The sequence below is a fragment of the Saimiri boliviensis genome, chromosome 13, assembly GCF_048565385.1.
Source record: "Saimiri boliviensis isolate mSaiBol1 chromosome 13, mSaiBol1.pri, whole genome shotgun sequence".
In the NCBI taxonomy this organism is placed as follows: Eukaryota; Metazoa; Chordata; class Mammalia; order Primates; family Cebidae; genus Saimiri; species Saimiri boliviensis.
This window is the reverse complement of record NC_133461.1, coordinates 67,687,747-67,714,000: the sequence shown is the minus strand read 5'-3', so window position 1 is coordinate 67,714,000 and position 26,254 is coordinate 67,687,747. Positions and strand designations below refer to the sequence as shown.

Genomic DNA, 26,254 nt, shown 5'->3' with positions numbered 1-26,254 from the left:
CAAGGTGCGTGGATCATGAGGTCAAGAGTTTGAGACCAGCCTGGCCAACATGGTGAAATCATGTCTCTACTAAAAATACAAAAAAAAAAAAAAAAAAAAAAAAAATTAGCCGGGCGTAGTGGCATGTGCCTGTAATCCCAGCTACTCAGGAGGGTGAGGCAGGAGAATTGCTTGAAGCTGGGAGGAAGAGGTTGCAGTGAGCCAAGATCTCGCCACTGCACTCCAATCTGGGTGATGGAACGAGACTCCGTCTCCAAAAGAAAAAAAAAAAGTTTGATTAAGTTATTAGGCCTTTATGGTGGATCCTAATGCAATCTGACTGGTGTCCTAATGAGAAGAGGAAATCTGGACACACAGACATTAGGAATCCACATGCATGGAGAAAAACCAATGTGTGGGCACAGCAAGAAGGTGGTCATCTGCAGGCCGAGGAGAGAGACCTCAAAATAAACTAAATCTGATCTTGGACACTTACTCTTCAAAACTGTGAGAAAATAAGTTTCTGTTGTGTAAACCACCCACCTATAGTACTTTGTTACGGCAGCCCTTGCAAACTAATCCAGATTTTGGTATAGGGAGGTAGAGTGTTGCTGTAACAAATACTTAAAAATATGGAAGTGGCTTTGGAACTGGGTAATGGGTAGAGGCTGAGATTTTTGAGGTACATATATAAAAAGCCTAGATTTCCTTGAAGAGACTGTTGATAGAGTTATGGATATTAACGGTGCTTCTGGTGAGGCCTTAGATGGAAAGAACTTGCCTGAATTGTGTTCTACTGTTTTGTGGAAGGTAGAACTTGTGAGTGATGAACTTGGATATTTAGCAAGAGTGATTTCTTCCTCTCCTCTCCTCTCCTCTCCTCCCTTCCCCTCCCCTCTTCTCTCTTCCCCTCCTCTCTCCTCCCCTCTCCTCTCTTCCCCTACCCTCCACTACCCTCCTCTCCTTTCTTTTTCCTTCCTTCCTTCCTTCCTTCTTTCTTCTAGAAAAGACATTTCTTATTGAGCTATAAATTTGAGGCAGCAGGTGGGATGGGATTTCTCTCTGTCCTCCTGGGCCTGGATTCTGACTTCCTCATTTTGGGGCTCCTTCTTGCAGAGCACCTTAGACTGCAGGTAGAAGGAGCCACACATGGATTTATCATTCACCTTGAATAAGTATTCAGAGTTATTCTGGACCTTCTTGAAGCTCAGCTTGGAGATGTTGGGACCCTGCTGTGCCTCTTGGAGGCTGATGCTGGTGAGGTTGGAAGTCGATGAAGACTGGCACATTCCCAGGTATCAGCTGCTAGCCAGCTGGCTGCAAACTTTTGTCAAGAGGCCTAGATGAAGGCCCAGCCCCACCATCTGCACCCCCATCATGGCAATCTGGACCAGGCACTTGGCCATGGTAGCTGCTCTGCCTTAATGGCATGGGCTCTGGCTTTCTCTATCCAAGGCTCTAGCCTAAGGGCAGCTGGTAGGTCCAGCAAGGGAAGTTTCTAAGTATAATGTCGAATGTGAGGCCTGGTTTCCTCTTACTTCCTATAGTGGAATGCAATAAGAAAAAGATAGATTGAAGAATGATCTGATAAGCAAAAAGGATCCAGAACTTAAGGATTTGGAAAATTCTCAGCCTATCCATATTGCAAAAAATGAGGAGGTGTGTTCTGAAGAGAACACCAGGGGCGTGAACAGATAATCGTATGATAAAGACATTATAGATCCAATCAACAATCTTAACAGAAACACTGCCAACTTGTACCAAATGGAACTGAGAAGGGACAAAATTAAGACAGCCTGTCAAACTTCTGGATTCTAAGTAGAGTTCTCTGGTTGAAAATATGCATTATCTTTCAAGAAAAGGGAAAAATAACCCAAAGGCAATTCAGAGAGTGGCAGAGCTGCCACTGTCACTACAGGCTTCCAGGGTACAACCCTGTGAGTGGGGACATCTCCTCATTGATTCCAGAGGGCAGGACCACTTCAATTTTAGGGGCTGAGCTGCCACCACCTGGGGTTTCAGGGCGATACTGCTATCCCCGTGGACCTGGAAGGCAGTGCAATAGCCAGAGATGATTATTCTTGAGCCTGAAACTTTACTGGAATTTGCCTTGCTAGGTTTTGTACTTGCTATAAACCTATGACTTCTTTCTACTTCCTGATTTCTCCCTTTTGGAATGGAAATGTCTATCTTTGCCTGTCCCATCACTGTCTTTTGGAAGAAGATAACTTATCTGGTTTCACAGATTGACAGCTAGAAAGACATTTTGCCTCAGGATGAATCATGCTTCACTTCTCATCCGCACTTGATGTAGCTATTTAGATGAGATTTAGGACTTCGAGTTGATGCTGGAATGGGTTAAGTCTTTTGAACTTTTAGGATGTGGGTGAATGCATCTTGCCTGTGAGAAGGACATGGATTCTGGGGCCCCAGAAGGTAGAGTTTTATGGGCTAAACTATGCCCCTACCAAATTCATATATATGATGACCTACTACTACTCAGCCATAAAAAGGAATGAATTAATGGCACTCACTGCAACCAGGATGGGACTGGAGACTATTATTCTAAGTGAAGTAACTCAGGAATGGAAAACCAAACATCGTATGCTCTCATTCATAAGTGGAAGCTAAGCTATGAGGATGCAAAGGCAAAAGAATGATAAATAGACTTTGCGGACTCAGAGGGTAAGTGTGGGAAGGGGGCAAGGGATAAAAGACTACAAATTGGGCTCAGTGTATACTGCTTGAATGATGGGCGCACCAAAATCTCACAAATCACTATTACAGAACTTACTTGTGTAACTAAATACCACCTGTTCCTGAAAACCTATGGAAATAAAACATTTTAGGCCAGGCACGGTGGCTCACACCTGTAATCCCAGCACTTTGGGAGGCCAAGGCAGGCAGATCACGAGGTCAGGCGATCGAGATCATTCTGACCAACATGGTGAAACCTCGTCTCTACTAAAATACAAACAATTAGCCAGGCATGGTGGCATGCACCTGTAGTCCCAGCTATTTGGGAGACTGAGGCCGGGGGGAATCGCTTGAATCTGGGAGGCAGAGGTTGCAGTGAGCGGAAATCATGCTATTGCACTCCAGCTGGATGACAGAGCAAGATTCGTCTAAAACAACAACAACAAAAAATTAAAAATTAAAAAAAGCAGAGACACTCAGTAGTCCATTAGAAAAAAAAATGAAATAATGTAACTTGTTTTTAGGGATGTGTGTGTGTATGCACATGTACATATTTAAATATAAAATTATACATATATTTAGCACATATTTTAAGTATTATGTAAATATATATTTATAGACATATAAATCTATAGATATATAATAAAATTATCATGTATATATTTGTCTTATAAATAAATTTTATATGTAAAATTTTAGCTTCAAGAGCTTAGAGCTTGTCTAATTAATACCCCAGCACTACATGGGAAGGGGCAGACCAAGGCCCAGAATGTTCAGTGCGTATCTACTCCTCTTCAGCTTTGAGTGGAGAAAGTTGAAGCAATTTACTGTTCAATTCGCAGAAAAGCTTCATTAGAGGATTAACCAAAGAGCTTGTCTTGTTTTATTTACTAACTCTTATTTTTTCACACCCAATTCTCACTCTTTTTTCCTGTCTCCCTATATGCAATTAATCAAATGTGTCTGATATACATTTAAAATATACATAAAAATATTTTTGAGATATAAATTGTTATTATGTCCATGTCTGTGTACTGAATTTGCCAAAATGATTTTGTGCTATGTCTCATTTTGTTTCTTACCATTTTAACATAACATTTTTCAAGAACCAGCTATGTTGTTTGATGTTCTGCTTTAATGTCTCTAATTGTTAAAAATATTTCAAGATGCACATTCACGACATTTTTACATATTCATCTCTTCAGCAATGGAAAATTAGTGTATTTCCAACTCCCTGCTCCTACACACAATGATGTGATGAATGTCATTATTCATCTCCATGTAACCCTGCTGTTTCTCTGGAGTTTATAACTAGGAGTGTGATTACTGGGTCAGAGAAATTCCGGAAAGGCTGTACCAATTTTACTCTACTACCAATATGTTGTTTCTCCTTACAAAAACTCCCTAGTATGATTTTTTCTAACTTTTGCTATTCTGAGGGGTGTAAAATGTCATTCATTTGCGATTTAGTTTTAATTTCTCTACAATGGCTTTAGCTTCTCTGAATAAATGTATTGCCCCCTCAAATTTTCTCTTATAAGCTGCTGACTTAGATGTTTTACACACATTTTTGTGGGTTGACCTGTCTTCTTCTCGTTGACACACAGAAATTCCTTATCTATTCTAAATATTAATTTCAGGTACATTTTAGATGCCCCAGTTATTCATCCGTCTGTAAATATTATGTATGTTGGCATTTGTTGCATCTCGAGTTTTACTGCCATCACAATCCATCTCTCTCTCTGTTTTTTTTTTGCCTTATAGTTTATGTTTTTAGGTATTGTTTTATAATGCAATCCTCATTCCAAAGTCACATTTCATATTTTCATATTTTCATCTCTTAACTCTAGAATTTAATCTTTCAGATGTAAGCCTTTATTTACCTGGAGACCACTTTCGTGGCAGGGATCCAGTATTTTTTTTTCTGTATGTATTGATCTAGTTTGTCTTCTAGATAGCCTATCTTTTTCTTTCTTAAATTGCTTTATTGAGGTATGATTCTCATAGAAAAATCTGTATATAATGTAAACATTTCAATGAGTTTTGATAAGTAGACACCCATGAAATCATTGCCACTATCAAAACCATAAACATATCTGCCACCCTACAAAGTCTCCTCCCTCTTCCTTTATTGTTATTACTGTGTTTTGTTGTTTATAAGATCTCTTAACATAAGATCTCCCCTGTAGGAATTTTAAGTGTACAATACAGTATTGTTATCTATAAGCACTATGCTCTGTAGATCTTCAGAACTTCTTTATCTTGCATAACTGAAACTTTGTACCTTTTAACAATCACCTCCCATTTTCCTGCTCTACACCCTCAGCCCCTTATAACCACCATTCTACTCTCTGCTTCTACAAGTTGTAAAATGTGAAATATTTTAGATTCCACATAATAATTGAGATCATGCAGTATTTGTTCATGTCTGGCTTGTTTCTCTTAACATTGTGCCCTCCAGCGCTAGTCATATGGTTGCAAATGGCAGGATTTCCTTTTTTATTAAGGATGAATAATATTCCATGTACGTATATACCACAATTTCCTTATCCATTCTTCCTTCAGTGGACATTTAGAATGTTTCCATATCTTGGTTATTTTGCATAATGCTGTAGTACACATGGGTGTGCAGATAGGTTTTTGAGATCTTGATTTCAGTTATTTTGTATACATACCTGGAAGTTCGATTATATAACAGTTCTATTTTTAATTTTTAGGAACCTCTATACTATTTTTCTTAATGAATCTACAAGTTACATTCTCACCAGTAGTACATAAGAGTTCTCTTTTCTCCATGTCCCTGTCACCAACAAATCTTTCATTTTTCAATAATAGCCACCTTAAAAGGTGTGTGGTTTTTGTAGTACATTTGTGCTACCATAACAGCACCTTGAGGATATTAACAGCACCTTAAAGATATCAGCCTGGGCAGTTTACAAAGAGCAGAAATTTATTACTCATAGTTCTAGAGGGTGAGAAGTCCAAAATCAATGTGTCTGCAGCTTTGGTGTCGGGCGAGGGCCTGGTCTTTCTGCTTCCAAGATGGCACTGTGTTACTTCATCCTCCAGAGGGGATGGACACTGTGTCCTCACATGGTGAAATGGCTGAAAGGGAATGAATCCACTTTCTCAACACTTTATATAGAGACCCTAATCTAATACATGAGAGCTCAATCCTTATGTCTTGATTACCTCCTAAAGGTCCCACCTCTTAATACTGTCATATGGGTAATTAAGTTTCAACATATGAATTTTGGAGGTCACATTCAGACCACAGCGGAGGTGATATCTCACTTGTGGTTTTGATTTGCACTCCCTTCATAATTAGTAATGTTAAGTAGTTCTTTGTATGCCTTCTTTGGAGAAATATATAATCAGGTCCTTTGCCTATTTTTTAATGTGGTTATTTGTTTTTTCATTATTCAGTTGTTCCTTATATATTTTGGATATTAGCCTCTTACCAGATATATGGTTTGCAAACATTGTCTCCAATTCCATATATTACCTTTTCATTTTAGGAACTGTTTCTTTTGCTGTGCAGAAGCTGTTAAATTTGATGTGATTACACTTATTTTTGTTTTTGTTGCCTGTGCTTTCGGTGTTATAACCAAAAGTTATTGCCAAAACCAATGTCAAGGAGTGTTTTCCTTGAGTGTTTTGTAATTTTATATATTTAATACATTTTGAGTTAATTTTTGTATATAGTGCAAGATAAGGGTCCAATTTTATTCTTTTGTAGATGGTAATCCAATTTTTCCAATACCATTTATTGAAGAGGCTATCCTTTCTCCCTTGGGTATTCTTAGAAGCCCTTATCAAAAATTAGATAACCATACATATGTGGGTTTACTTCTCATGTCTCTATTTCATTGTTCTATGTGTCTGTTTTTATGCAAGTACCATACTTTTTTAATTGCTATAGCTTTGTAGTATAATTTGAAATCAGAAAGTGTGGTGCTTCCAGCTTTGTTCTTCTTGCTCAAGATTGCTTTAGCTATTTGGGGGTCTTTTGTGGTTTCATAGATAGTTTAAGATAATTTTTTCTATTTCTGTGGAAAATGTCATTGGAATCCTCATAGAGATTGCATTGAATCTGTAGATCCCTTTCAGCAGTATGGGCATTTTAAATACATTAATTATTCCAGTCCATGAACATGGAATATATTTTTTTATTTATTTGTATTTATTTTAGTTTCTTTCAACAATGTTTTATACTAATCAATGTCCAGATCTTTTACCTCTCTGGTAAATTTACACTTAAGTATTTTATTCTTTTTTATGCTATTGCAAGTTGTTTTGTTTATCTTTTTCTGAAAAACTCACTGTCAGTGTATAAAAGCACAGATAATTTTTATATATTTATTTTATAAACTGCAGTTTTATTGAGTTTTTATTAGTTTTAACAGTTTTTTTGGTAGATTTTTTAGGTTTTTCAAAACATAATATTATCTAAAAACAGAAACAAATTAATGTGATCCTTTTCAACTTAGATGTCTTTTATTTCTTTTTCTTGAATAACTTGTCTGGTTAGTACTTCCCATACTATGTCAAATAGAAGTAGCAAGAGTGTGCTACTTTTCCTAATGTTAAAGAAAAAATTTTCAACTTTTCACCTTTGAGTATGATGTTAACTGTGGTATTATAATATACGGTCTTCCTCATGCTAAAGTACATTCCTTCTATAACTTATACGTTAGAAGTTTTTATTATGAAAAGACATTGAATTTTGCTAAATGCTTTGTTTTGCATCTATTCTGTTTTTTAATCACTTATTCTGTTAATGTGATATAACATTTATAGATTTGTGTATTTTGAATCACCCTTACAATCCAGAGATAAATTCTACTTTATTATGGTGTATAATCCATTTAATGTGCCACTGAATTCAATTTGCTAGTTTGAGAACTGTTACCCTTATGTTCACTAAGGATATTGGGCTGTAATTTTCTTTTCTAGTAGAATTCTTTTCTGTCGTTGATATCAAGGCAATTCTGGCTTCATAATTAGTTTGGAAGTGTTTCCTTTTCTTTAATTTTTTGGAGGAGTTTGAAAAGAACTGCTGTTAGTCCTTCTCTAAATATTTGGTAGAGTTCAATGGTGAAGCTATCTATTCCTGGGTTTTCCTTTGTGAGAGTTTTTGACTTAAAGTGTATTTTGTCTGATATAAGAATAGCCAATCCTGTTCTCTTTTGATTGCAGAAATATCTTTTTCCATCCCATTTTCAGCCTATGTGTGTCCATAAAGTGTGTTTCTTGTAGGCAGTGTATAGCTGATTTTTGTTTATCCGTTCAGTACCTTGTATATTTTAATGGGAGTATTTAATCCATTTACATTCAAAGTAAATATTGATGGGTAAGGACATATCATTGTCATTTTTGTTCATTATTAACTGACTGTTCTGAAATTTCTTTGCTCCCTTCTTTCTCTCTTGCTGTCTTATTTTGTGATTTGTTGATTTTTGTAGTGGTATGCTTTGATTCCTTTATATCTTTTGCATATCTACTACAGATTTGTCTTTTGCAATTATCACGTGTCTTACATAAAATGAACCACAAAAGGCCCCCAAATCGCTAAAGCAATCTTGATCAAGAACAAAGATGGAAGCATCAAACTTCCTGATTTCAAAATGTATTACAAAGCTATAGTAATTAAAACAGCATGCTACTGGCATAAAAAACAAACATGTAGAACAATGGAATAAAATAGAGACCTGAGAAACTAACCAATATATGTATGGTCAGCTAATTTTTGACAAGGGCTCCAAGAATACACAGGAGGAAAGCATAGTCTCTTCAATAAATGGTATTGGCAATATTGGATCACACATAACAATCTGTTTTAAGTTAATAGCAACTTAATTTCAATCACATACAAAAAGTAACTGTTCACTCCCATGCATTTTTTGTTATTAGTATCACAATTTACATCTTCTCTATTTGTATCCATTAGCAAATTATTTTAACTATAGATATTTTTAATACTTTTATATTTTAACTTTTATATTAGAGTTCAATGTGATTTACATATCACCATTACAGTATTCTGAATTTGAAAATGAACGTATCTCTACTATTGAGTATTATACCTTTATATGTTTTTATGTTGCTGATTAGTGTCTTTCAATTTCATTTTGAAGAACTCCCTTTTGCATTTCTTATAAGACAGTTCTAGTGATTATAAATTCTTCCAGCTTTTACCTCTCTGGGAGACTTTGTTTGTTTTTCATTTCTGGAGAACAGCTTTGACAGGTAAAATATTCTTGGTTAGTACATATTTCCTTCAGCACTTTGAATATCTTATCCCACTCTCTCCTGGTCTATAAGATTTCTTATGAGAAATCTACTGATACCATTTTGAAGGTATGCTTCTATGTAACAAGTTGCTTTTCTCTTGCTGCTTTCAAAATTCTTTATTTTACACATTTGACAATTTGATCATAATGTTTTTCTATGAAGACCTCTTTTTACTCAAACTCTTTGGAATCCTTTGGGCTTCCTAGATCTGTATGCTTGTTTCACTCTACAGAGTTGGAAAGTTTTCTGTCATTATATCATTAAGTAAGCTTTCTTCCCCTTTATCTTTCTCTACTTCTTCTTGAACACCAGTGTTTATATGGGTTCACTTGATAGTGTCCCATAAGTCCCATAGGCTTTTAAAAATTGTTTTTCATATTTTTTGTGTGGTTGTTCCTTTAGTGGATAATTTCAAACAATCTGTCTTTGAGTTCATTGATGTTATTCTGCTTGATCAAGCCTGCTGTTGAAACTCTCAATTAAATTTTTCGGCTAAGACATTGCATTCTTTGGCACCACAATTTTTGTTTGGTTCTTTTGTTTGTTTCTTAAGGTTGCATGTCTCATTTTGTTCATATATTTTTTAAAATGTAATTTAGTAGTTTATCTTTCTTCCCTTGTAGCTCACTGAGCTTTAAGATGGCTATTTTGAATTTTTTTCAGCTAATTTGTAAATTTTCATTTCTTTGAGGTCAGCTACTAGAGCTGTATTTCATTCCTTTGGTGATGTCATATTTTCTTGAATCTTCATGTTTTGAATTTCTTAATTTTTTTGATTATTCATTTTCTTGAATTTTAAAAAGATGTCTTCAAATCTGAAGAAGTAGTCATCTTCTCCGGTATTTACTGACTGGCTTTGGGCCAGAAGGATCTTTACCAGTGAGCCTGGTTAGAGATTCTGGGAGTCTCTTAGAACTTTCCTATGGATGCACATGCTCCATTCTTCTTATTCCTTATTAAGAAAGAAATCTTAGGATTCTGTACCTTCTCTCTATTCCACAAAACCAGGCTTGGTACTGACAGCATTCAGCTTATATTCCCTAAGACAATACCCAGAAGTGCTTAATGTTGTACACTTTCTCCCTCACCAGTAGAGTCAAGCCAGATGCTAATATCTGTACATGTTGAGATCCATGTGCTATCTGAAGGAGCTTGTGCAGGCCATGCACAGGGATGTACAGGGTGCTGTCCATAGGAGAGAGTGGCACAGGGTGCTGGGGAAGTTCATCACTTGGTTGTGGGGGTCCTCATGCAAGTCATCCTGTGGCGTTCAATGATAGGTCTCTTGGAGTCTATGAACTGATTATTAGAGATTGTGACTGGCTGTACAGAATTGCACACCAGCTGTTGTGCACTCTCTTCTCCCTGCTCCTAAGCTTATTCCTTCAGTGTTCTGGGTCCAGTGAGACAGAACAGACCTCTTAGCTAGCAATTCACAGGACTGGAAAGATTAGCACACACATCATTCACTTTCCCTAGCAGTAGAAATTGCAGGCCAATCAGGCCTCTCTTGGTACCTAGTTGGGCCACCTTGGGGGAGGGGTGACATGAATAAAGTGAAGTTACTTATCCTGTTTAAGGAATAAGATAAGAGGAAAAACTTATCCTGTTTTTGCTCTTGGATTTTTTCTTCCACTGTAGTGCTGGAAACTCAGCCAGACTCTGGGGCTTCCACAGAAGTATTCCTGTCCATGGGTGGTTACCAGAATCAGTGTTTCTGTGAAATGAGAGCTGAAACCTCCTAGTCTGCCATCTTACCATTTCTGTCCATTTTCCTTTCAATTTGTAGAGTTGACTTTGACATTTATCAAGTTAATATAAATAAACAGATATGTTTCTGAGCACTATGTGGTATTCCAATTTACTTTTTCCTTTCCCTAAGGAATCTAAATTTCTGTTTGTTTAAACTTATGGTTTTGGCCAGGCACAGTGGCTCATGCCTATAACCTCAGCACTTTGGGAGGCTGAGGCAGGAGGATCACTTGAAGTCAGGAGGTCGAGACCAGCTTGGTCAACATGGCGAAACCCCATCTCTACTAAAAATACAAAAATTAGTCAGATGTGGTGGTACATGCCTGTAATCCCAGCTACTTGGGAAGGTTGCAGTCAGCCAACATTGCACCACTGCACTCCAGCCTGAATGACAGTGTGAGACCCTGACTCAAAAAACTAAATAAATAAACAAACAGGCTTTATTACATACTTTAATGTCTGTTATGGTATACCAACCTCACCCACTTTTGATTTTATTCTTCAACATTTCAAAATGGATGTGGCAATTCAGAGTCTTATTTTTCCAAATGTATTTTTTAAATGATTGTTAAAACCTTCAAAGCGTTCATTTCTTATATGTTTTGAAATATACTTGTAGAAGGTGTAAAAGTTTCTGTTGCCATTTTATTTTAAGCTGTCCTGAATTTTTGGACTAAATTGGAGGGAAATTGACATTTTTGTCACATTGTCATCTCATTCATTAATGATATGATGTAATGTAATATATTTTTTTCATTTATTTATACCTATTATTTGTTTTTCTATTTTTTATAATTTTGTCAATAAAGGTCTTAAACACTCTTTTTTTTTGGATTAATTCTTAAGTACTTTTATCACCTTGTGACTGTGTAAGTCAATACTCCTTAATAAACTCCGTTTCATATATGTGTCTATTCTATTAGTCCTGTCCCTCTAGAGAACCCTAATACACTAGTAATGGATATTTACAAACAAATAAGCAAAAAGCTGCTGCAAAATTATGCATAATAAAACTTTTGAAAGCTTTCTCTTTGAAATCAAAGACAAGACAAATATGCCTACTGATGTAGTTTTGATGTTTGACATCTCATCACATCTCATGTTGAAATTTCATCCCCAGGGCTAGAAATGGGGCCTGATGGGAGCTATTTGGATTGTGGGCTTGGAGAAAGGAAGCCAGTCCAAGTCCCAAAACCTCAAAAGTAGAGAAGCTGACAGTGCAATCTTCAGTCTGTGGCCGAAGGCCCAAGACCCCCCTGGTAAACCACTGGTATGGGTCCAAGAGTCAAAAAGCTGAAGAACTTGGAGTCTAATGTTTGAGGGCAGGAAGTGTCCAGCATGGGAGAAAGATGGAGACCAGAAGACTTAGTCAGTCTAGTCCTTCTGGGTTCCTCTGTCTGCTTTTATCCCAGCAGATGATTAGATGGTGCCCACCCAGATTGAGGGTGGATCTGCCTCTTCTAGTCCGCTGACTCAAACGTTAATCTCCTTTGGCAACAACCTCACAGACATGCTCAGGAACAGTACTTTGCATCTTTCAATCTAACCAAGTTGAAATTCAGTATTAACCATAATACTAAGTTAAAGAGATGCTCTTTTATTCTTAGTCATCCATAAGTATTATAATGCCTGGATGTTGAATTTCCTTAAACCCTTTTACTTTCACTTGGGTAGAAGATCAAATGCTATTTCTCTTTTAATTTGCTAATATGATGAATTACATTAATTGATTTCTTAAGTTAAAACAATCTTGCAGTTTGGGGATTAAACCCAATGTAGATACAATATATTATCTTTTTCATATATTAATACATCTAGTTTGCTAGTATTTATTTTATGGATTTCGTATCTATTATATGTTATATAAGACGCCATTATTTTATATGTCACTATGAAAGAACAAAAATACTGTCAATGAAACTATGACACAACGCTTTTAAAAAAAAACAAAATTTTTAATCATTCTCTGATACTGGTGATTCCACCATAAACAGGATGTTTGTTTTGTTATAAATCTTTTAAGGATGTTTCCTTGTATTTCTATTTTTCTTATGTTTTTAAAAAGTATAAATAGATTTTAAACTCTATGAAATATTTCTTTGGTATCCATTGAGAAAATCATGAGAGCAACCTACTAGTGTGTGAATTAACTTATTGATTTGTTAATGTTAACTACACTTTTCGGGGTTTTCTCCAATCAACTTTAGCCTACGTATTGTATTTTTTTCTGTGCTATTTCTGTTGGTTAATACATTAAAAAATATATCTAAGTTATGAGTAACATGGGCTTATAATTTTCTTTTCTAGACTTATTTGATTTAAAATTAAAGTTACTGTAACTTCATAAAAATTTTTAAGTAACTTTTCTTCTTTTTCTAATTCCTGGAATTATTTTTCTAAGACAGGCATTATCTGTTCCTTCAAAGTTGGCAGCACTTTTTTATACATACTTTTTGGGCCAGGACCTATTTGCAGTTCCATTGTAATGTGTCATATAGGAAGTCATCTTTCTTTTACAGTGAATTTTTAATAAATATAAACCCAAATATATCATCTTACAAAGGAAATAAGATACCACTTAGCTATAGACTAAAATTTAGACAATAATTATTGCACTACATATACTTTTGAGTCAGTCTACCTAATGGGTTATACAGAAACATGTACAATATTCAGCACCAGTGTGTTTCATCTTAAGCTCTCTCACAATCTCTGCACTTTTTACCCCTTAGGACATACAGGACGGTTATTAAAGTCTCTCTGCTTCACCAGTCTTTCCTTCCTGTTGCTGCACATCATCTTCCACATCACTTTGGCAAGTCTTGAAGCTCAACATCGTATTGCACCTGGCTACAACTGTGAGTATTATGGTGATTTCTTTTTTTATGTTATATATGTGTGTAATAAAGCTGCATGTTATCACACACATGGAAACCTATGCAATAATTAAATTATAAAATTCATGGAAATTTTTGGTCTTTGGCAATGCAGTGGAAATATATAAAAAGAAGCTTTGCCATAGAAAATTGGGTCATGAGATTAAGTTTATTAATGACTCTTCAACATGTGTTGGAGATCATCCCCTATCTGCATGTAAATCATTAACATTGAGCTTAACCTAAGATTCAAGAGTTACAGACAGCCCGTGGAGCTTTCAGTGCAGTGAGTTAAAAATATATACAATTTCTAATGTAATGAATAAGAGTATAAAAGTTGAATAATATTATATGAAATTGTATGACAATGACATTAATCCTATTATAAAGTACAGTGTAAGGTTTCTCATGTTTTTATGGGAAAAATGTAATGACACATGTAGTTTCTTTTTCTTATTGGAAGTTTTTTTCATTGGTATTTAAAGGGAAGCAATATTTCTTAGACATCTTATATTTTGAAGTTATGATCTGAAAGAGTCAATATACATGTTTTATCTAGATAGTATTATCTTTTGAAAATCTACCTGTCACTGAATAAATCATGCTTCAGTTTTTGTAGGATGTGTGATTGTTACTTGAAAAAATAGAAGCATTTCAAGTAGGTAAAAGCAATTATGTGTTTTCAGTTAAGCTAAAGAAACCCTGAGATATTTGAAATAGACTGTAATAACAGTTGTAACTTGTCAGTTTTTCTTTGAAGAACCCATTTGTGGGATTGAAATTTCCTGACCTTTCACAAGCACAGGTAATATGAAGCAAACCCACACTTCCCTGTAAAGTAAAAAGGAAATAAAAATTCTTTATGGATCAAAGAGTATTTATTTAAATACAGAGAGGAATCCTTCAGTAAAATTTATATTGATAAACTATCCATTATCCCTCACTGCATAGATGTTAGAGAGCTAAAGTTAGTATTCATTTCAGCCATTTTATTGATTTCAGAGTTATTTTGATAACAATGTCTATCAAGATTATTTTTTAAGATCTATTTTTAAGGTATTTTTTAATTGAAATATAATTCACATACTATAAAACTCATCCATTTGGAATATATAATTCAGCAGTTTTTTTTTGTTTTTTTGTTTTTTTTTTTTTTTTGAGACGGAGTTTCGCTCTTGTTACCCAGGCTGGAGTGCAATGGCGCGATCTCGGCTCACCGCAACCTCCGCCTCCTGGGTTCAGGCAATTCTCCTGCCTCAGCCTCCTGAGTAGCTGGAATTACAGGCACGTGCCACCATGCCCAGCTAATTTTTTGTATTTTTAGTAGAGACGGGGTTTCACCATGTTGACCAGGATGGTCTCGATCTCTTGACCTCGTGATCCACCCGCCTCGGCCTCCCAAAGTGCTGGGATTACAGGCTTGAGCCACCGCGCCCGGCCCTAATTCAGCAGTTTTTAGCATATTTAAAAGGTTGTGCAGCTATCACTACTAATTCCAAAACACTGCCATCACCCAAAGGAAACTCCATACTCTTGAATAGTTATTTCTCATTCCCTTTCCAGCCATCTCTAGGCAACCGCTAATCTACTTTCTATCTTTATTAGATTTGCCTATTCTGGACATTTTATCTATATGCAATCATACAATCCATGACTTTTGTATATGACTTCCTTAATTTAGCATAAAGTTTTCAAGATTTATCAATGTTGTACCATGTATCAATACTTTAATCCTTTTCTTGGAAGTATAACATTCAATTGTTAAAATGTGGTTTTCATGTTTGTTAAAAACCATGTTATCCCATTATTAAAGCCTTGATGAAACACAATGTTTAAATAAGGGTATTTGGTTATGTTATCTTGATAAAAAGCATTTACTATATTTGGCCAGGTTCAAATCTTTCTGGACTTAGTAGAAATGTTAGCAGCAACAATGCTGATAGTAGTATTGTCTTATAAGATACAATGCTTATTAACCAAAAATCCTTTGGCCGTTTCTTAACAAGGCACTCTCAAGACCATAAGGAAGAATATTATAACTAAAAGTGATGTCCAGATGAAAGGCTTTTTCAAAAATGATGAGTTCTTCATCATTAGAAATATTTCATTATAGGATGCATTCCAACACCAAATTTTTAAATTTTGAGCATATATGTTTATATATATATAACTTATTCATGTCTGCAAAAAATTTTAGGTTGCTGAGTAATATAGGAAGGTGGGTGGAGGGTGGAAGTGAAATTTATGATCTCTTTTGACTCACAGAATCTAAGGGTTTCTATTTTGGATTGATGATTTTCCATAATTCTACAAAGATCAAAATAAAAATGCGATATGAAATGCTAAGACAACATTATTTTCTCTGCATTTATAACTGTAGTTACTCTGTTTATGTTCTCCATAGGGTATAGACAGAAAGGCACTCTTACACACACACACACACACACACACACACACACACACACACGCACACATACACTTGTTCTTGCTTTGGCTCCTTCTCAAGCAAAAATTCAAAATACTTGGACACTTCAGGTGGGACCTCTACTAATACCATGCAGAAGTCTGTATTTTCCAGTGGTAAAGGGAGGTGGCCATCTCAGCTGTAGTCACAGCTGGCCCCTTGACCTAAGTCTTCCCAAGCTTTCCTTGCCCAACCAATATTAAGGAGCTAGGGCTGCCCCTCCTAACCTCACTCCTAGATATATGGGCTTTGTGATATTATGATATTTCCGTGTCTCTCTCAAGGATATTTTTTATTCATGCACAAATTCCCTCTACATTCATCCTATACTGCAATATATTTGAACATGTCAGTGTCTAACATAACATCTTCCCTTTCCTTTTTCTTTTGCTGTCCCCAGATGAAAGCTCTATGCTGTTACGAGTCAATTTAATAGAAGTCATAATAGTAAACTTTATTTCCACAAAGTTAAATTCCAATTTGAAGTTTATTTCTACAAAAAGTTATAGTTCCAATTTCAAGTTCCAGTATTTTTGATGAAGTAACCAGTAGAGAAGGCATATGTGAAAGATTGAGGGGGGGAAAAAAATTGAGTTTTTTACTTCCAGCCATACGAATCTTGAAGGTGGGTTTATAGAAATCATAAATTTCTCCTGAAAAACTAGTGATGCCTGTAATCACATTGGCTCATCAGGTGTTGCAGATTTTTTTGGTTTAGTTTTATGTGTGGCATTTAAAATTAATACATTCTTGAAAAGGGATAAAAGAGAAGAACAAACAAACTTCAGAGCTTTGCAAACTAATTTAGTCCAAGATTGACACAGACCAGGTTTTCAGCCCAGAGCACTTTTTAATGATCAAGTTATATAAACTGAAAATACTGTTAGGGTGGGTAATGGAAACACTGACTTTTTAATTTAGAGTTGACTTCACTTCACTAATGTTATTGTTTCTCAAGCATTTGGAATTATTATTATACCATTAGAGTTGTAAACACAAACTCAATTATTTCAATATCCCAAATTTGAAGTTTATCCTTTTTTGGCATCTGCATAGATAACATAGCAAAAATTCAAATAAAAAGACAAAAGCTGTCTTGGCCATCAGCATCAAACACTTTGAATATTTTCTCTATCTTCAAGACATTGGTAAATGAAACTTAAAACCCAGGTAAGTCAAGTTATAGAATCATGTTCAAGTAGAATTCAAATTTGAGGTCACCAAGTGCTCTTTTATGTGTGCTGAATTTTGAATTTTGTTTTTCTAACTACTTCTTTCCCCCATTTAAAACACATACCCTCACCCTCATTATCGCAAAAGGTCCCAGCATCTCTTAGGAATCTGACATAAGTTTTGGTGGGACAACAGTAGCATTTATAAATATTGAGTCATTGAAAGTTCTTGTTACCCCAGAGTCCTGTGAATATTAACTGGCAGTAATAAAGATTTTTTCAAACCACCCTATTTAGATTTTGACTAGTTGGCAGGTTTGATAAAGGTGCCATTGTGCAGTACTGTAACTTAACACCACTCCCTTCTGCCTTTTTTTTTTTTTTTTTTTTTTTTTCATTTCCAAAACAGTGTTCTTATATGTAAGTGAGGGGAGGGGAGACCTCTGTAAATATTGCCCAAACATATGTCGTGCCGCTTACTAAAATATTTTCATTCCACCAAAACTATGCTACTTAAATAAATGTAAACCCGGTTTCAATTATGTCATTACAGATTACATAGAAGTAGTTTGTTTGACTCCGTGTTAGATTTGTGGTGATGTTAGTGAAATTTGAAGGCCGGTCTGGATTCTTGCGCTGCGCTTAAAGCATGCTATTGATTGAAAGAAACTTTTGAGTTAGAAACTATACAGGAAAAATTTGTGATGTTAATATCTCCTGTTTATAGAGCATTTATGAACCATAAGACCCCATGGATTATTCTATTCCTTTTTCAATTTATGACTCCTTCCTTTCTTGATCTAGGCAGGCTTTGCTATTCTTTAAGTAAGACGCTCCCTGTATCCATGCATTGCCCTATTCATTCTCTAAACAAGTCCTCAGGGTGGACAGGGCTGTGCCGCTGGACCATTGCAGCCTGTGTGCAGACCCCAGCCTGAGGAGGAACTGAGCAGGAGAGTCCTTTGTTAGGCTCCATCCAGTGGGAGGCAGCGGAATCCTTTTATTTATGTCAAGACGCTGGTCTCCCGGCCAAGCCTTGCCCATGGAGGGCTACGCCTTTGTTGTAGTCTCTTCTCTCCAAGACGGTGCCCTTTTTCTATATAAACGCAGTGCCCAACTTGCAGGTAGTGCTGAGGTAGGGATTACAATGAAGAAACAGGCGCTAGAGGCCAAATGAGTTGCAGGAAGCCATTGCGTGTCTCAATTGGAGTCTCAGCACAGATCTGTCTGGCTTTCCACCTTCCCCCCATCTTTACGGAGCTGTTTATTCATCGTGTGTATAAGATTGTTTCCTCCACTGTGGTTCCTAGGACTTTAGATGAGTCTATTTTCAAAGGACTAAAATTAGCTATTCTCGTATGAGTCCAACTGAGTATTTTCTTTGCTTCCTTCAATGGCAGCATTCCTGGTTGGATTCAGCTTCCCCCAAAGATTACCCCCTGAGATGCATTGCTCTCTCACCCTGCAGGAGGAGGGTCATCCGGAGTTTCATCTTTCTCATTGTACAAGCACATGAAACTTGGTCCAGAAGCCCACCAACCAAGAAGTCAGGACAGGCCTCAGTAGTTTTTTTTCCTGACATGCTTCTGTCCTTGAAATGCACAAGGCTCCCAATGCCAAGGATCATGGTATCATGCATCAGCCTGCGACAAGAAGACTGAGGGATAGACCTAGCCTGGCAGTTTATCCTCCCAGCCCGATGACTGTGGGGAGGACCACAGAGTAAGCCACTGCTGTGGACACCCTGCTTGCCGGTGTGAGTGCTGACTCATCCCTCTGCACACAAAGCTGTAAACTTCACCCCACGCTTCATTAGTTGTGCTAATTGGAGATGGATCCAGATTCGCAGTCACTGCTGGATCCAACCTCAGGCAAATAATTCCATCCTCATACAAACAAAACTCTTGATGTTAATTTTTCATATTTGAGACAGTACTGTGAAGAAAAGAGCTAATAACTGTGAAATGGGAGACAAAATTTATAAAAGCAAACTATACCCTGCATGTTCTGAGTCCCTTTTTGAAACCACTCTGCTACCTGCTTTCTTCAGAAGGCTGATCAGCAAGGCGAGGTGGAGTCGGTGGAGCCTGGGTTCCTTACCTCACCCCGTTCCTTGCTCTTTCTATTTCCTAACTCATTCAGGCCCCACACATGGCCTCTTCTCTCCTTGGACCAGCTTCCTGAAAGCAGATGTTGCTACTTCATACAACAGTTTAAAAAACTGGTCCAAGCTGTAACTTTACTTCTGGCTACCTATGCATGGAAAGATTAGGACACCACTAATTTCTATGAAAAGCATGTGGATTGTATATGTAACTTCCGATTACGTATAGGAGACCTTTGCCTTAAGTCTATTTCCTTCCACCCCTGGTAAATGAGGCACTGACTCATGCAGGCGCATGCCAACCTAGATGGAGCCTACTGCTCTGCTCAGTGGGCAAAGACACATTTATGATCAGTAGACTCTGGATGGAAGCACTGCTGAAAAAGAACTTTCATAGCCCAATATCTGATGGAGTCAATGCTGTTGGAATAACGAATACACACTGTTTTTACTGCCAAAAGCTAGGCACAGGCATGAAGGTGAGCTGAGGGATGGTACTGCATGACATCCATCCATGTGGACAACCCTTAAGCCAATGCCATGTTGATATTTTGATTTACCTTTAGTAATAGTAAGAGAGGGATGCTCACTTTATGCAGTAATTTGCAAACAGAATATCTCATTTTATCGTGACAAATCTTTTCCATGACAATTTTTACACTATTTAATATATAACTAAGTTTAGGATCTCCCTTATCTCTGTGCCTCAGTTTCCTCAACTATCAAATGAAGATAACAGTCATCATCTCATAAGCTGTTGTGAGGGCTGAGTTACTATAGGCCATGGCTTTGGGATTGTGCTTGACCCATAGTCAGTGCTCAGACAGTACAAACTGTTGTTCCTCTTGTTGCTGTTATTAGAGAAGTCCTATTGCTTGCCCAAGGTCATAAACTACTGCAAGGTAGTAGAGACAACTCCAAATCAAATCCTGCCTCTAAATTATGCACAGTCACATGGATGAAATTTGAAATTATAAAACCTGCGTGGTACCGAATCATTCTCTGTGATAGTCTTTTTCATTTTCTTGCCAATGCCATTATATTTGGGTTAGTACCTACTCTATATAATTAGAATCCAAAATACAAGGGCTAAACAGCACTGGGTGGAAGGTGGCATCCATGATGTGTGTCTTTAGTGACCCTGTGTTTTCCTTCCAGAATTTTCCACTCTTCTCAGCAACCTCCCCGCTGCAATCTCTCACTTCAGCTGCCCCACAGCTGCAGCCTTGGGCCTGGCCTGGTCTTCTAAATGTTTTACAGCCTTCTCCTCATCCCTTCTTCTCATTCCCTGAAAGTTTGTCATCTGCCCTATGCCCTCCAGCTCAGAGGAATAGATAATAAATATATTATTCACTATTTATTCCTTTCTACATCGTAGAATTTTAGAAGAAAGAGGAAAACGATGGAAGAGTTAGGAGGAGAATGAATTAACAGTTTTGTATAAAGTAACACTGCCATTATTATCTCATCTAATTCTTAGGGTATCTCTTAAAAGTATTGGCTTTCACTATAGGATTACTGGTGGGGAAAGTGAGGCCCAAAGACACAAAGTGTCTCACCTTAGGCTGCTCACAAATGAGCAACAGAGCCGGAATTAACTTCAGGTCTCCTGGACTCCACAGTCTATACTCTTTCCAGTACACCCTGTACCCTCATATGTGTGCTGGGGAAAATTTTACGCAGGGTTGGAGTTTGGTTAATTAGATTTTGAGGCATAGATATGATTAGGATACATAAATTTTGGAGGCTGTGCTGGGTGAGAGGACAGTTAATCTAATATACTAACCCTGGTAAAAGTATGAATGGCCAGAAGTGACTGCATATGCTTCACAGGATAATTGATATTGGCCTTTAGGAATATCTTCACCCCTACGAGTGAGTCACGGGCAAAGTGCAGGACTGCATGACTGAGGAACTGGATGTGCATCCATTGTCGGGGATATGTTTTCCCAGCCTCCTTCAGTCCACTGTCCCTGCCACCTCCTCCAAGCGGGTCCTGCCATGGCCTTGTGTCAACTTGTTAATAACCAAGGTCTCCTGGTCTAAGATGCTTTTAGTCTGTATTTTTAAAGCCTGAGGAGATTGCAGATGTTTTTCCTGATGATGTAAATAAATCAATAAATCAACAAGATGTACTGGATGGCTCTTGATGTTCAGAAATTTACTTCCTTGAAGTGTGTGGCCCTAAAATTCTAGATCCTGAGGCTGTTCCCAAAATTATACATAGGTGGTCTAATCCGTCCTCTACACAGCAGTCTTTCAAAATTTTGAAGACGGCTTTGATGCCACCACAGTATTTTTTCAGGTGCCTCTTGCACCCTTCATCCTCTGCTATTTGCCAAGCTTGGTCAGTATCTTATGGCTGATTGGTGAGAAAGCCTCAGCGTCTGGTCATGGGGAGTCACCAGGGCCTGATTAATGTCAAACCTTGAGGGGCAGTGACTTTCCTTGTTCTGGTAATTGTCCTTCCCATCAGCGGAAATTGTCACATTGTGGATTAATGTAGAGCTTTTCTGACCTGAAACATCAGATGTGTTTCTTGTGAAATCCTATTTATATTTCTCTAAAAGCAGATTGCTCCCATTTTTGATTTGGGATTTTGATTCTCCTTCCTTACCTTTTATCACCTTCATCTCATCCCCCAATAGGGCAAAATTTCCAGAGTTCCTGCCATGAATCAGGACTCCAATAAGCCTTCCTTTTCTCCCTCTCTCTCCTGCCTCACTGCATCTCACACCCAGCTCTGTGTGTGTTTGCATGAGTGCGTGAAACATCTTTTTAGTTCTAAGCTTTGCTCCAAATCAGTAATGATAACAACTTCCATGTATAATTGCCCACTATGTTCCAGGCATGTTTTATTTACAATGTCTTGATTCTGCATTATAGTCCTGCTAGGTCTTTGATATTTTACTGATTTGTAGATAAAGAGACTTAGGAACAACAGAAAAGTTATGGGAAAAAGAAGGAAGAAATGTAGTGAAAGTATGCAGGGTGGCCCAGGGAGGGTGCCGGGGCCCTGTGCAGCCACATGCATGCAGGGCAATGGGCTCTTCCACATGGGTAGAAGAGCTGCAGGGAAGCTGTATTTCTCTACTTCTGCCTACCCATGGTTGTCATCTCCTCCCTTCTATTGCCTTGCCACATCTTTGCCCATGTCAGTCCCCTGGGGGAATGTCCTTACACACACTGCCAGTCCTTTGCCAGGTCCATTCTCCAATACTGGCTGCTTCCTCCAGATAACCCGAGTGAATGCCCCCAGGTAGATGGGGTCAGATGTCTTTGAGCTCCCCAAATATCTGACGTCTCAGTCATTAAACATGTCATATTGAGCAATAATCACTGATTTTATATGTTCTTCCATTAAAATATGATCAGATTAAAGGTAGAACCTCTGATGTTTCATTTATTTTTTGTAACCTGAGCCCTGACCACAGTGGCTGATGTATAGCATATTGTCTAATAATCGAAGAATGAATCAATGAATAGCAGCCAGAAAAAAAAAAAAAGGGAAAATAAAAGTGCAGCAAAGGCAAATTTGATGACTCTCTTGCTTCGTTTTGTGGCCAGTTCTCAGTGGTGTCCTCACCAGCTAGACCTGTGAGTGAGTCATGGAGGAGAGCAGCTAAGCTCACCCATGCCCTCTCCTGGCCAGGGGCTCTGTCCCCTCACTTCTCTCCTACAGGTGCATACCCCGAATCCTGCTCAGATAGTTGTTCCCATTTCTCATCTTTTTAGTTCATGAGGAAGTATCAGAAGCACACCTTTTATTTCTCTTTAGAAATTACTTATCAAATAAAGTTACTTGGTATTTATTTCCTTTGCAAAAGAACATTTGGATTTCCATTTAAATTTGGGGAAATTAGGGCAGAAAACCATAGATGAGAAAGCTAGAGTTAGAAGCAGCAAGGAAAGAAAGAGAAGAAAAGGAGGCGTAGGGGCTGGATGTGCTTTAACAAGGTTTTCCTCAATAAGAAGCAAGGGGAGAAGAGCCCCCAGACGAGTAGCAATGGAGTCATGATCCTTGTGCCCATCTGCTCCCCACCATGCTGACCAGTCCTTGCTGTAAGAAAAATCACAGAGCAGGAAGTTTAAAATGATTTGGGATTGATTTAGTTTGCTTAAATAACAATTTCTCCAACCTCAGCTTCATGATGCAGCATTTCTAGTGTAAATTATTTACAATAAAAGCACTAAGACAAGTCTGTGTGGTATGGAAATAAACTCAACCTCAAAATTATAGACGAACAACATAGAGCTATAACTGTATGTTTCAGAATTTATGGCGTATGGAAGGACATTTCAAGGGCCTATGGAAGCAGCAGAATTGAGCTAAGCATAATCATGACATTCTAGAAAATATTAATTGTGTGACACAAGCTTAGTTATTTTTAAGACTTACAATATTGATATATATTTTATGGCTTAGGTATGTGGATTTGTAAATAAAAAACATTTCTTTCCTGTAATCAAGAGTTTGGATTTAAACATTTCTTCTTGATTTTGAGTATTGAGAATACATTTTAGGCATCTAGAAGCTTAGGAAAGCAGTTGCTAATGTCATTTATGCCTTACATCCATTTGAGAGACATTTAATTATCATTGTGATTCATGTTGCAGAATATGACCACATAAAAACATTAACATATAATATCAAATATTAATATAAAAGTATGATACATTATAAACAAATATTTTGCATATTTATTTACCATTTATTTTTTGAAAAAAGTGTTTTCTTTGTAAATGTGTATCACATGATTAATAATTATTTTAAATATTTTTTCTTTACCTTGCATTCACATTTAGTATATAATCTCTTCTTTTTTTAAATGTACATGACTCTTGAAGAACCCCAAACTATTGTTAAGAAGCAATACTGCAGAGTAAGATTTGATGGCAGAAATCCAGCACTTCCCATCAATATACCACCATCATTCTTCACAGAACTAGATAAAAGATTCCTAAAATTCATAGGGAACCAAAAAAGAGTCCATACAGCTAAAGCAAGACAAAAAGAACAAATCCGGAGGCATCACATTACCTGACTTCAAACTGTACTATAATACCATAGTCCCCAAAACAGCATGGTACTTGAATAAAAATAGGCACATAGACCAATGAAATAGAATAAAGAACCAAGAAATAAAGCCAAATACTTAAGAGCCAACTGATCTTTGACAAAACAAACAAGAACATAGAGCCGGGAAAGGACACCCGATTTGACTAATGGTGCTGGGATAATTGGCAAGCTACAGGTAGAAGAATAAAACTGGATTCGAATCTCTTGCCTTATACAAAAATCAACTCAAGACGGATCAAAGACTTAAATCTAAAACCTGAATTCTAGAAGATAACATTGGAAAAATCCATCTAGCCATTGGCAAAGACTTCATGACCAAGAACCCAAAAGCAAATGCAACAAAAACAAAGATAGATATATGGGACTTAATTAAACTAGAAATTTTCTGTACAGCAGAAAAAAATAATCATCAAACAGACAACCCACAGAGTGGGAGAAAATCTTCACCATCTGTACATCTGACAAAAGCCTAATATCCAGAATCTATAAGTAACTCAAACAAATTAGTCAGAAAGCAAGCAATCTCATTAAAAAAAAAAAAGTGGATTAAGGACATGAATAGGCAATTATCAAAAGAAGATATACAAATGGCCAACAAACATATAAAAAATGCTCAACATAGCTAATTATCAGCAAAATGCAAATCAAAAACATAATGTGATACTACCTCAAGCCTACAAGAATGGCCATAATTTAAAAAAAAAAAAGTAAATAAATGGATGTCAACATGGGTGTTGGGAAAAAAAAAAAAGAACACTTTCAAACTATTGGTCAGGAATGTAAACTAATACAACCATTGTGGAAAACAGTGTGAAGATTCCTTAAAGAACTAAAAGTATATCTACCATTGGATCCAGCAATCCAGCAATCCAGCAATCCCACTCCTTGGTACCTATCCAGAGGAAAAGAAGTCATTATATGAAAAAAATACTTGCACGTACATGTTTATAGCAGCCCAATTCCTAATTGTGAATACACACACACACACACACACACGCGCGCACACACACACACTGTGGAATACTACTCAGCCATAAAAAAGAACAAAATAATGGCATTCGCAGCAACCTGGATGGAACTGGAGACTGTTCTGCTAAGTGAAATAACTCAGGAAGGGGAAACCAAACATTGTATGTTCTTACTGGTAAGTGGGAGTTGAGCTATGAGAACACAAAGGCATAAGAATGACACAATGAACTTTGGAGACTCAGGGGAAAGAGCAGGAGGTGGGTGAGTGGGTGAGAAATAAAAGACAACACATTGGGTACAGTGTACACTGCTGGGGTGATGGGTGAAACAAAGTCTCAGAAATCACCACTAAAGAACTTACTCATGTAACCAAACACCATCTGTTCCCCAAAAAACTATTGAAATAAAAAAAATTAAAGTTAAATTAAAAAAATAAAAGCGACCCTAGTGATTTAATCTGCACTCAATATTGAGGGCTCCTAATGAAAACCATAACAAGAAATGTGGGATTTTCTTATGGGCAATAGGAATAATTTAATAATTTTCATATAGGAGAGAGAAATGTAAAGCTTTGTGTTATGGAACAATGCACTCTGGCCATCTGCATGGAAAAGGGATTGACAGTGGAGAAGACTGTCCGCAGGAAACCATTGCACAAGCTGTGGCAGTAATCCATGTGGAAGGAATGGCAGCTTTAGCTAGGGTGTCAATGATGCAGCAGAGAACTGAAGATGCTCGAGAGATATTAAGGAAGTGTCAAGTGTTTGGAGAATGAATGGCTTAGGAGTGGGCTATTAGGAAGGGGGAAAGACCTAAAATGATGCCCAGATTTCTGGCTTGAGGAGCAGATGAAGGACTGCACTTCCT

At 37.1% G+C, this 26,254-nt stretch overlaps 1 protein-coding gene across 5 annotated transcripts in view; it reads left to right on the top strand.

The window, feature by feature from the left end:
* Nucleotides 1-26,254, top strand: part of PIEZO2 (piezo type mechanosensitive ion channel component 2) — a 442,776-nt gene that overhangs the window by 140,719 nt on the left and 275,803 nt on the right. For all 5 annotated transcript variants that reach the window (XM_074383783.1, XM_074383781.1, XM_074383780.1 and 2 more), the window contains exon 3: nt 13,455-13,580. In XM_074383783.1, coding sequence (XP_074239884.1) covers nt 13,455-13,580 — 126 coding nt within the window. The remainder of the gene's footprint in view (nt 1-13,454; nt 13,581-26,254) is intronic.